Source organism: Poecilia reticulata, linkage group LG9 (assembly GCF_000633615.1).
Source record: "Poecilia reticulata strain Guanapo linkage group LG9, Guppy_female_1.0+MT, whole genome shotgun sequence".
NCBI classification, from domain to species: domain Eukaryota; kingdom Metazoa; phylum Chordata; class Actinopteri; order Cyprinodontiformes; family Poeciliidae; genus Poecilia; species Poecilia reticulata.
In genome coordinates this window covers 31,282,906-31,294,811 of record NC_024339.1, presented here as the reverse complement: position 1 = coordinate 31,294,811, position 11,906 = coordinate 31,282,906, and the positions used below count along the sequence as shown (strand labels likewise).

General features: G+C 40.8%; 3 protein-coding genes across 3 annotated transcripts in view; all 3 read left to right on the top strand.

The window, feature by feature from the left end:
• LOC103470695 (myosin-7-like) overlaps window positions 1–3,325 on the top strand; it is a 9,710-nt gene extending 6,385 nt beyond the window's left edge. Inside the window, exons 7-8 of the mRNA XM_008419320.2 lie at window positions 1,840–1,982; window positions 2,605–3,325. Coding sequence (XP_008417542.1) covers window positions 1,840–1,982; window positions 2,605–2,647 — 186 coding nt within the window. The 3' untranslated portion in view covers window positions 2,648–3,325. The remainder of the gene's footprint in view (window positions 1–1,839; window positions 1,983–2,604) is intronic.
• Window positions 3,326–4,356: 1,031 nt separating this feature from the next.
• Window positions 4,357–7,965, top strand: LOC103470698 (glutathione S-transferase theta-1-like). Its single transcript, XM_008419322.2, has 5 exons — window positions 4,357–4,505; window positions 4,864–4,951; window positions 6,382–6,532; window positions 7,126–7,302; window positions 7,630–7,965. Exons 1-5 carry the CDS (start codon window positions 4,400–4,402, stop codon window positions 7,828–7,830), a joined length of 723 nt encoding a protein of 240 aa, XP_008417544.1. The 5' UTR covers window positions 4,357–4,399; the 3' UTR covers window positions 7,831–7,965.
• Window positions 7,966–9,253: 1,288 nt separating this feature from the next.
• Window positions 9,254–11,640, top strand: LOC103470696 (glutathione S-transferase theta-1-like; the record flags this gene model as incomplete). Its single annotated transcript, XM_008419321.2, has 4 exons — window positions 9,254–9,283; window positions 10,020–10,187; window positions 11,275–11,373; window positions 11,446–11,640. Coding segments are annotated over 4 exons (399 nt in total), but the record flags the coding sequence as incomplete, so codon positions are not given.
• Window positions 11,641–11,906: the final 266 nt, after the last annotated feature.

Here is an 11,906-nt window from a genome sequence, read left to right as displayed (position 1 = left end):
GAGCCTGGAGGACAAGAGCCTGGAGGACAGGAACCTGGAGACTTTATAACGAACGTAGAAATATTCATGTCTTTGTTTTACTTTGTAGCAAAAGAAAATATTCAGATAAAACAAAAACATGTAAACATCTGATCATGATCAGTGATAATTGATCATTGATCAGTGATAATTGATCATTGATCACTGATCTTACTAACATCAAATCTCTTTTAGATTAAAACTGAGGTTAAAGTTGTTGGACCTCATATGTTTCTTTTCTCCGGTCCGGTTTCCTGGTCCGGCTGGAGGGAAATCAGGGCTGGACAATAAATCAATAACAACATATAACACAATAAACACACGGTCATAATCAATAGATAATAAGTCTGACAGAATTATCAGTAATTTCTCTGAACTCTGATCCAGAACCGCACAGCATTCTGGGAGACGTAGGCAGAGGAAAAACTTTAACTGTTTAAAAATAAAAGTTTTGTGAAAACTGTGTATAAATCAGGTCAGATAATTAAAACAAGCCTAATCAATAGTTATTGATATTGATCGATATGAAACACTGCGATGTGTTTTTCAGCCCTCGTCTTCATGAAGCATCCTAACTCTTCACTCCAGCACTGTTGTTTCTGCTGCAGAGTAAAAAACCAGGACCAGAGGTCGTTATGTCGCATGAGTAAAGGTTCAGTTTTGAAATCAAAAACTAATTTCCAATAAAACATCCAGGCTTCTCTGTCTGGAGGAAAGTTTGAGAAATCAAAATAAAACTTGTATTCTTGGTTTCAGCGGCTCCCTGTAGGGGGCGCCACGGCTACATCTCCCATGTTTCTGTCCTGTTTTGTTCCACCTGAGTGAAGTTGACCCCCCCACCTTCTTTAAATCAGACAAAATTGGTGTCAAACGTTTGTGCAGCAAAAATTTTTGTTTGTGCCGCTATCATTTTAAAGATATAAGGAAAGTTGGATTTCACAAAAGTTGAGGGGCTGGTTGACCTTTTGACCTTTACACTTTCATTAATATCTTCAAAGCCAAAGCAGCACAAACAAAAACATTTTGCTGCACAAACCAGCACAAACGTAGCCGAGTTGATTGACACCATTTTGTCTGGTTTGAAGAAGGTGGGGGGTGGTTGACCTTAGATGACCTCTAGAAACATTTCTTTATATCTTTAAAATAATAGCGGCACAAACGAAAAATTTTGCAGCACAAACGTAGCACAAACGTTTGACACCAATTTTGTCTGATTTGAAGAAGGTGGGGGGGCCAACGTCACTCAGGTTTTTGTTCCTCCTCATAAAGTTTCAAACATCTGATCGCGCTGCCGTCTCCATCAGCTCTCCTTCAGTCACGGATCATCCCTCCATCCTTCCTGCTCTCCCTTCTCCTGTCCTCCATGTTGGATCTTTGACCTTTGACCTCCTTATTCAGCACTGCAAAAACACCACCAAGTATTTTTGCTCTAAGTTTTAGTGCAAAGATAGAAACACTGTTGAAACTAGACAAATCTAACTTGGAGGTCACATTTCAGCAAGTCATATTAATTCTTAATATTAATTTAAAAAGTATTAGTTTAATATTATTTCATTTATTTCCCATGTTTAGTTCACATGGATTTGCACTTTAACTCAGTTGAATGATTTGCTGAAATTCTGCAGAGTTTTGTTCCTCCCAGAGTAAACGGCTTTATCAGACAGCATCACTGACAAACACGCCGTTCATGGACGTTTGTTTCATCAGAGGTCAAAGGTCAGACCCTGGGGCAGTCAGCTGGTGGATTCTGAAGCATATTTGTGTTCTACATGTTAAACGCGCTGTCAGCTGTTTTCACCTCTGGCTGTTTGTCCTCTGCAGGGAAAGGACAGCCTGCCTCTGGCTCAGTGGAAGATCCTGAGGCTGGTGGAGATCCTGGACCGAGCAGCGCCGCAGAACCCCGAGCCGGCCGCCAGCAGCCTCCGCAATAAGCCCAGAGGAGTCCGGAAACAGCTCCCCTCCAGGTACCAGAATCCTCCGTCTTCATCATCTGTGGCTGGTGGCTTTAGCAGCGAATGAGGCCAGAATCTGGGTCGGAGTCTGAGAAAAAGCTCAAAAGACGCTGATGATTGTGGATTGCTGAGCTAACGGCTCCGGTCCAAACCGCCGTTAGCTCCCATGCTAACAGACACCAGCAGTCTCAGCTCAGGTTGTTTAAACAAACCGGATGTTTAATGCCATGGGGGTTCAAAGTGTGGCGCGGGGGCCATTGGTGGCCTTTGGAATGATTTTGTTCGGCCCCTGACCTGAAGTTAAAAGTTTAAAGAAATGAGTAAGAAAATAATTGATTCTCCAAAAACTTGGGAAATTTACAGTTTTTCTTTTGCAAAGGCAGCAGTTCGAAGATTTTATGTTTTGGATATTTAGTAAAATACAGATTTCATGAAAGTTTTGCTTATTGTTGAGCAGCTAAAACTGAAACAAAAAAAAAATTACAATTATCTAATTTTTGCACTTTTTTTTAATGAATTTTGTGGTAGTTAAAATTTGCCGGTTTTTGCCCTCGAGGCAAAAAGGTTGGGACAGTTTCATTCAAAACATCACCTTGAATTTGTTATTGATGCAGTTGTTTTCTGTGTCCATCAGGAATATGAACCCGTCTGGTTCCGACCCGTCTGGCTCCGTCTGACCCGTCTGACCCGACTCCTCTGCAGTCACAGACTGGTACCGGCTCCACCGGGCCGTAAGCAGGAGCGCTTTAATGAGTCGCAGGGTCCAATAAATATTCCAGCCATTTTGTTCCTGCAGGTGTTTTAATCTGCTTCAGTTCCTCACTGCCTCGTTTATTGATAAATGATATTATTATTGAATCTAAATGTGCAGATTATTTAATGTAGCTGCTGATTGGAGCACATGTCACGTTTCCCAGCCATATTCTGAAACGACAATAATCCCAAACACACATTAAAATGCTTTATGTTGCATGAAAGAGGATTATATTAAGCTTGTGGAGTGGGCCCAGTCTCCTTCACAGCCGGGTCCGTTTCTTTAAACCAACCGATGAACCACCAAGACAAACAACCAACCAGAACCAACCCACAAAAATCTTTACTGTTTCTCTGCAACTCGCTGAGAAAAATTATATTTATGGAAACATTTCAGCCTGAACTCTTTAGAGAAAATCAATAATTAATTCAAGCTTGAAAGTTGATTTTGTTTTTAAAAAATTACAGATTTTGGTTCTGTCATCAGAAGTGGCCACACTTCCGCTTGCTAATCGCTAAGCTAACTTTTTGTTTAGCCGTTTTGCTAATTTATTGAGCTGGTTTGTAAAGTTTCAGTTCAATAAAGTTCAATATGTGTTGAAGTTTTGGATATCGACTGTGAAGAATTATTCGATCAGTTAGACGTTTACATTCATGCTTTTATTTTGAAGTGACTGCAGTTCTCATGTTGTATCAACCAGATTAGATTTAGCATGTAGCATTAGCTTATACTAAATGCTATTTGTAGCACTTTAGCAGAACTAATGATTATGTTTTAGGGTTAACTAACTTTTAGTTTCTAGGTTTCGTTTAGTTGTCCCCCATTCATGCCATAATGAATGAATGAATGAATGAATGAATGAACGCCTTCATGCTGTTATTAAATGATCTGATTTTTCTGACATTTTAAAACTTCTTTCATCTTTAATGTGACGTTTATTTAGAGTTTGACTGAAAACATTTAGAGGAAAATTAAAGTTAGATATAAAAACTGCTACAACCTGAGCTCATAACCGGAAGCTTCCTTTATTACTTTGTTGAATATTTTAATTAAAAAACTGAATTTCATGTTCTTGCTTCGGTTGCTTTGATTATTAAGACAAGAATTGAAATGAATCGACATTTTGGAGAATAAATAATAAACTCAGTTTGCAGGATCCTGATAAATAAAATCAGTTTATAATAGAAATGACTGGAAGTCCAGCAGAGACCCAGTAGAGCCAGAACCCGCAGCTGCACCAGCCCAGTCCCACCATCAGGGTTCTGACCATGAACCAACTAATGAGAGCGTCTGTTCATCAGCTGGGAAACATTCTCCGTCATTAACCTCGCGCCCCTCTCTGGGCGCTCCAGGCTGCAACAACATGATCTTCCCCTTCATAATGTCTCCAACAAAAACGTCTAATTGCTTCTGTAAACTCGTTCTGAAGGCAGCGGTCCACTCACAGAGGCCCGTCACAGCAGATAAAAACCTGATTATCTCCGCAGTGTTTACAAAATGTGGGACTAAGCCAGGGTCAAAGGTCAGACTGGTCAACCCAGACGGCTTGTATACTTTGAACTGTCGGCGCCGTTTAGAAATCAGCGCGTCGCCCAGCGGGGAGGGGCGGGGCTGCAGGCGGCCGGGATAACAGGCGCGGCCGGAGCAGAGGAAGCATCAGCAGCCGCTCGGCACCATGGAGATCTATCTGGACCTGGTTTCCCCGCCGTGCCGCGCCGTCTACCTGTTCGCCGAGGCGCTCAAGATCCCTTACGCCTTCAAGCTGGTGGAGCTGTCAGCAGGTGAGCTGCAGGATCGCTAAACTTCAAAGGATTTCTTTGTCTGGAAATCCTCACTCAGTTGAACTTTGTGCTGAATATCTTTGAGTTGACGACTCGGTTGAGCCTCTGGTGAGCTGTTGGTGTTTTTACATTTCACCCAGAACGCTCCGAGTCCCAGGCAGGGAGCTGAAGTTACTTTAACTCCTGCACGGCTGGACGTTCCAGCTCTGCTTCTCCAGTCATGTCAGACCTTTTTCCAGACAGATTATAAAGTTAAAAATCACATCAGTGGAGTAAAAGTTGGTTTGATGTTTGGATTCTGGACACTTTTGTACTTTGGCTTGAGTTGGATGTGATTTGCATTGTGTTTGTGTTTCAGGGCAGCAGTTCACTGAGGAGTTTGGAAAACTCAGCGTGGTGAGGAAGGTTCCGGTTCTGAAGGACGGCAGCTTCGTCCTGACAGAGAGGTAGACGAGACTGAAACTCATCCAGTTCATTTTCCCTTCAGATTTCTGTTGTTAGAAAGTTTAGCAGCAGAAGAAACTCCAGCAGAGGAATGTAAAGACACACAGAGTTAAACTTAAAGCAGCTGTTTCACATTTAACACTCAGATCCAGAACAGGAAGCAGAATTTCCCTGGAGAACTCCGACTGGTGTCTTATTCTCACCAGCAGAGCTTTAAGACAGAAAAATACAATAAAACTCACATCAACAGACATGTGGAGTGAATCTAGGATCCTATAAATACCAATATTTTTATTGACATTCCATAAATCTGCCCTGGTTTTTGTAATTATCCAGTAACAGACCAGTTGGTTTGTCTTTGAATCTAAACTCTCATCTCCATCCTGTTTAGATGTTTAGATTCTCGGGTCGTTAAGTTCAGATATTTACTTTGAGCCTGTTTGTATTTTAATAAAACAAACAAAGCGTTTGGTTGGTGCAGCGGCGGCGCCTCACAGACAGACTCTGAGGTCAAAACCCGATGATGGGGACTGTGTCTTCCCCTCCTCGCTCTCTCGGCCCATTTCCTGTTTTAAACACCACCGACGCCCCTAAAACACCAAACGAGAATAAAACAAACACTTCTAAACTGTTTCTAATGAAGGTTTAATGACAACAGACACTCTGCTGCCTGTCTGCAGGAATCTGTTTTCTTTGTTTCCTGTTTGGTTTTCAACTTTTTGTTGGCAGCTGAATAAATGTTGCAGGAATACTTTTACAAGTCGTTCAGATTATTTATTTAATGTCTTTTTTTTTTGTTGTTAATCTGCAATCAGCTCCAAATCTGGTGGCTTTAAGCACTTTAGTTTGATTGTGAAAAATCATTTTTGTTGAATATATCTGCAGTAGACAGTGAATGAATCCTGACAAATCTTTATGATAAATAATATAATTATGCAGATTAAATTAGCAAAAGTTCATTAATTCTGCACAGATGATTCATCCGTTCACATCCGACATGCTGGGTCACAAAGCTTCAGGTTGTAAAAATGAGGTTTGTTTCTTTTGACTTATTTAGAATTTTATTAAGTCTTTTAATTCGAAATGTCATCATTTATAGATAATAAATAACTCAGGCAGGACAATCAGTAATTAAGGACTTGACTGCATTTTACTTGAATGTGAGTTAAATTACCTGGAAGTACTGAAAGTATTAATACTTCAGTTTAATTAATGGTGGAGGAAACAGACAAACCTTCTTTGTTCAGACAGATTTTTTATTTTTATGATTTAGTTCAGTAATATGTCAGATTTTTTTCATGACTTACTGAAAATGGCTGCCGTTTCTGATGCATTGACTGTGTGTGTGTGTGTGTGTGTGTGTGTGTGTGTGTGTGTGTGTGTGTGTGTGTGTGTGTGTGTGTGTGTGTGCGTGTGTGTGTGTGTGTTGCAGCACTGCGATCCTGCAGTACCTGGTGCAGAAACATTCGGTGGCAGATCACTGGTTTCCAGCGGAGCTGCAGCAGCGAGCTCGTGTTAGTGAATATTTATCCTGGCAGCACCTGAACCTCCGATCTCACTGCTCAAAGGTCTTCCTGCTCAGGGTTCGTGTCCCAGATCAGCCCCAGGCTGCAGCCTCTCATCATTACAAGCTTTTAATAACTTCACATGTTTACTTTGTTCCTTTATGTTGTGCTATAATCATAGTAACATGTGTGACTGCAGCTACTTATGCGTATTTGTTTTAAAAAGCAGTTTTGTTACTCAGTAAAGTTAAAATGATGCTAAATGTCAAAAACTGAAATTTTGATTTTTTTGCATCAACAGGTTTGTTTTGACTTTGAAAACTAATGAAAATTGCAAGAGGCATAAATTAGCAAAGTTATTAATTCAGATTAAAATGAACAAGTTGATATTAATACCCAGATATTGATCAGTCTGTCAGTTATCGATTTGTAGGTGGGAAAAGTAATTCAGAGAAAAATGGAAAAAGACTTTATGTTTAAAAACACAGTAAACTTTATAGCCACAGCAGCTTTAATCAGTAATTAACAAGGAAAACTCAGTAACAGCATCAGAGCTGCAGGTTTTACAACCATAAAATGACTTCAGATAAACCTTCAGATGAATGTTTTTATTTTAGTAGTTTACCTGCTGCAGCTTCCAGCAGGGCCTCATGAATGATTTCTGTGGCCAGACTCTGTATCCGTTCGTCATGGGCGCCGAGGCCCCGAAGGACAAGATGGACGCCGCTCTGGGGGACATGAAGCAATCCCTCGACCTGCTGGAGGAGAAATTCCTGCAGGACAAGCCCTTCATCGTCGGGAACAAGATCTCTGTGGCGGATCTGGTGGCCATGGTGGAGATCATGCAGGTAATGAATTTATCATTGATAAATCAACAAAGTTACACAGGATTCTGAACTGGAAGGAAAAGGATTTGTGATTATTTTTCACTCATAGAAATGAATTTTCTCAGATGCCTTTAAAAAATCTCATAAGTTTATTAAAACAATAAATTAATTTAATTATTAGATCATTAAAATCCAATTAAATGATTTAAATGTAGCAGTGTACTGGAGGGAAACTAAAAATTACATACTTTAGATGAATGTGAAAGGGTTTTTTATTTCTAATTAAACTGCTAAATGAATGCGATGACGGCGTCTCCTCCTGTTGACGCCTCATGCTGATGTTTGCAGCCTCTGGGCGCCGGCGTGGACGCGCTGGACGGCCGGCCGAAGCTGACGGCCTGGAGGGATCGAGTGAAGAAGGAGCTGGGAGTGAAGCTGGTGGACCAGGCCCACGAGGCGCTGCTGGACTCCAGCGGCCTGCAGCAGAAGATGCAGAACAACACCGAGCTCCAGAAGCTCAAACCCGTGTTCCTCAAGTATTTCCGCTGAGAAAATGGAGATAAAAATCTGATGTCTGGTTGTTTCTGCAGGACGAATCCAAACGTTTAATCTGAAGGGCTGAGAAAGAACCGAACAGAATCCAGTTAGAGAAGAACTGTTCAATAAAAACATGAACAATATGAACTGATTTACTGTTTTTATTTTCATGCAGAAAAATTCACAGGACTGATAGTCATTTCTTCAGCTACAAAAACCTTTGCACTGCAGTAGCTTCAAAGCAGCAACATTGTGTCAAAACATCACCTGAATTATTAGTTTTATGAACAGTAATAAAATGTTTAGCCTCAACTTTTCAGTTCAGTCACAGCAGCCAGTGTAAATGTACGTAGGTTATTGGATCAGTTCAGCATCACCTCCGTTTAAACCGTTTAAGTTTTAACATCTAACACAATAAAGGCCTTAATTAAGAAGCTTTTCTCTCTTCATAATAAAATTATTTTTTTATTGTCTGAAGCAGCAAAACAAAATTCAAGATGCAACTGAAGATGCTGCATGTGATAAGAATAAAAATAAAATCAGTCAGACAGCTGATTATTTTTAGTCAGACCTGTGAAGACGGATGAGTTTCTCTAGATCTTTCTGGGACTTTCGTCCTTTAATCCTGGAAATTCTCTCCAGGTGGCAGAAGGCTGAGTTTGTAACCGTCTTTATGTGGCTCTGAAGGTTCAGTCTGACCTCTTGGTCCAGACAATAACTTCTAATTACTGCTGAAAACTCTGGACAGTATGCAGGCAGGTAAAAACTAGATTTTCATCTGTTTACAAAATGTTGGACCGAGGCGAGGTTAAAGGTCAGCGGGGTGATCCCAGGCGGTGAGGAGGGGCGGGGCTCTGGGCGGTTTGGATAACCGCTGCAGCAGTGAAGCATCTGCAGCTCTCAGCACCATGCAGCTCCATCTGGACCTGCTTTCCCCGCCGAGGCTCTGAAAATCCCCTGTGAGTTCAGGCTGGTGGATCTGCTGGCAGGTAAGATGGCCGCCGCTTTGTGACGTCATGCTAACGGTTGATCAGCCTGGAAACCCAGTTCCAGTTTAACCGTAAATATGTTTGAGTTAATGACTCTGATCTGGACTGAAAGGAGTTTCTGTTATCAGTTAAAGTTTTGACATTTGAGCAGAAAGCTCTCAGTGAGCTGATGTTACTTTAACTCCTCCATGGACAGATTTTATTTATTCACTGGGGGAAAATGAAGTAAAAACATTTCAGAGTTGATATGTGAGTGAAAGTCGTTTTTCAGACATGTTGAGGACACATTTAGTCACTACATTTAAAATATTAACTGTGTTTTGACTTGAATCAGTATTAGGGTCAACCTAAGATATTCTTTTAAATCATGCAAATAAAGTCATTATCAGAGTAAAGATGTAATTTTACTACAAGAAAGACATAAAACTTTGATAAAGAAGCTTTGATCTCACTGCTCAAAGGTCGTCCTGCTCAGGGTTCGTGTCCCAGATCAGCTCCAGGCTGCAGCCTCTCATCATTACAAGCTTTTAATCAGCTCACGTTATGTTACAGGAACAGGCTGACTGCTGTTATTTATGCTATTTTTGTTTAAAAACACTGTTAATCAGTAAAATTCAAACTAATGTTGAACATCTAAAACTGCAGTGCTGAGCTAATGATGGAGAATATTACAGGATATATGGATTTATTTTTCAGGGTAATTTTCTGCAATAGATTTTACAACAATCTGGATCAACAGTCAAAAGCAAAGACACATGATGACATGTTGACGGTTTGACCAGGAAAGAACTGAGTTTTATTTCCTGTAATTTAACTTCTGATTAGTGTGAGGAAAATATTCCCAGCCCTTCTGAAGGAACAGAAGGAGAATCATTGAGTTTAGTGTTTAAAGACCAGTAGAAAGTGAGACTGGGGGAGACGGAGTCTTGCTGCTACGACGCGCCAAATCAGACATGTAAAAAAGACTCGGATACGCGTCAATTGTCTCCGAAGGGTTAAAGACTGACTGCAACCAGAGAAGAAGATATGAGTTACAACAACAGATAATATCCAGGTTGTTTATCTGAAATAATGGCAGAATGACCTTCATATTATAACCACAGCAGCATCACTAAAGAAGAACCAGTCAGAATAAATGCAGCAGATGTTCTTAGATCGTTTCAGATATTTTTTACAGTACCTGCTGTAACTATGCAGGATTTCTGGGGACAGATTATGCATCAGCCCCTGATGGACTGCGAGGCCCTGAAGGAGAAGCTGGACGCCACTCTGGAGGACATGAAGCAACCCCTCGACCTGCTGGAGGAGAAATTCCTCCAGGACAAGCCCTTCATCATCGGGAACAAGATCTGTCTGGCTGATCTGGTGGAGATGATGCAGGTAATGATCTGAACAGCTGGTTACCTGCTGCAGCTGCAGCAGGTCGGTTCTGACAGTTACAGCTCATCCTCACTCACACAGGAAATTAATCTGTTATTAACTGACTATAACCGGTCTGCGTTTTAGTAGGATTTATATCATTCTTAAAGTCTACATTTCTTTAGATTAATTTTAAATACGATCTGTACTGAGTGTAAGTTCAGATGCTTCACTTTTCCAGCCTGGTTTGTTTTTCCACTCTGACTGATGGACATCATTCTTTAGCTCTGCAGCTAAAACATAAAACCAGCTCTAATCTGTTCATACCGCTGCGCCCCCTGCGGGCCACTGGTGTGAATTTATATGCAGTTCACAGAAAACTGTTTGAGACGCAAAATAATAAGTAAATAGACAAATAAAAACCTTTGTTGCATCAAAACAGCTCAAAAAATGGAAACTACAAACATTTACTAACCTTCTTATGTTTAATGTTTTAAACATCCATCATTTATAATTATAAGGATGATTAAAATGTTTTCTTTTCAGATTTTCACTGGTGCAACAAGCAGAGACAGAACAACAACAAAGACTATTTTAGAAATAGACAGTTATAGTTAATAATGGCAAAACATAAAAACTAAAGTTAATTCTATATTCATGTCTCATGTTCTGTAAACTGTTAAATTTCTATCAGTTATTTGGATCAACTTACAGAAGCTCCTCTGCTTTAAATGGCTTCTAATGAGTAACATTTAGTTATTAAACTAAAGCAGTTTGCACTTCGTACCAAACCGTCAACATTTTACCTCAAATTTAACCAGAATTTAAAATCACAACAAAATACAAGAAGAAATAAACATTACTAATTAATATCAGTCTGAACTGACATGTTAAAAAATGACTAACATCCCCTGATGATGACGCTAATGTACCATTCAGCCTTAACTTTTAACATTTTTATTATGACACTAATAATATAAACGTCCGATCCTGATCAGAGGCAGCTGATCAAATGGTTCCAATGTATTGAAAATATTTTTAATTTCCAGTTTAAATGATGAATGGATGTGATGATTCCTGTTCTGAGCCGTCATGCTGATGTTTTCAGCCTCTGGGCGTCGGCGTGGATCCGTTCCAAGGCCGGCCGAAGCTGACGGCCTGGAGGGGTCGAGTGAAGAAGCAGCTGGGAGTGAAGCTGGTGGACCAGGCCCACGAGGCGCTGCTGGACCAGGCCCACGAGGCGCTGCTGGACCAGGCCCACGAGGCGCTGCTGGACCAGGCCCACGAGGCGCTGCTGGACCTCAGCGGCCTGCAGCAGAAGATGCAGAACAACACCGAGCTCCAGAAGCTCAAACCCGTGTTCCTCAAGTATTTCCACTGAGAAAATGGAGATAAAAATCTGATGTCTGGCTGTTTGAGCAGAAAAGTCGTTTAATCTGAAGGACTGAGAAAGAACTGAACCATCATCCTGTTAGAGAAGAACTGTTCAATAAAAACATGAACAATATGAACTGATTTACAAAATGTTTTTTATTTTCTAGCATCCAAACAGACGACAGGAGTTCATTACAACTTACTGTTAGACACATTATTCCTTAAACAGCGATGTGTTCAGATGTTTGCTGATCTGAATGATGGATCTCTGAACGTGGTGATGCTGCTGTGATGCTGCTGTGATGCTGCTGTGATGCTGTTGTGATGCTGCTGTGATGCTGCTGCGATGCTGCTGTGATGCTGCTG

What these genes read in the sequence shown, in the direction of transcription:
- LOC103470698 (XM_008419322.2), top strand. Translation starts at nt 4,400, where the DNA reads ATGGAGATCTATCTGGACCTGGTTTCCCCGCCGTGCCGCGCCGTCTAC. An exon ending in GCTGGTGGAGCTGTCAGCAG is followed by an intron (nt 4,506 to 4,863) that starts GTGAGCTGCAGG and finishes TTTGTGTTTCAG; the next exon opens with GGCAGCAGTTCACTGAGGAG. An exon ending in CCATGGTGGAGATCATGCAG is followed by an intron (nt 7,303 to 7,629) that starts GTAATGAATTTA and finishes TGATGTTTGCAG; the next exon opens with CCTCTGGGCGCCGGCGTGGA.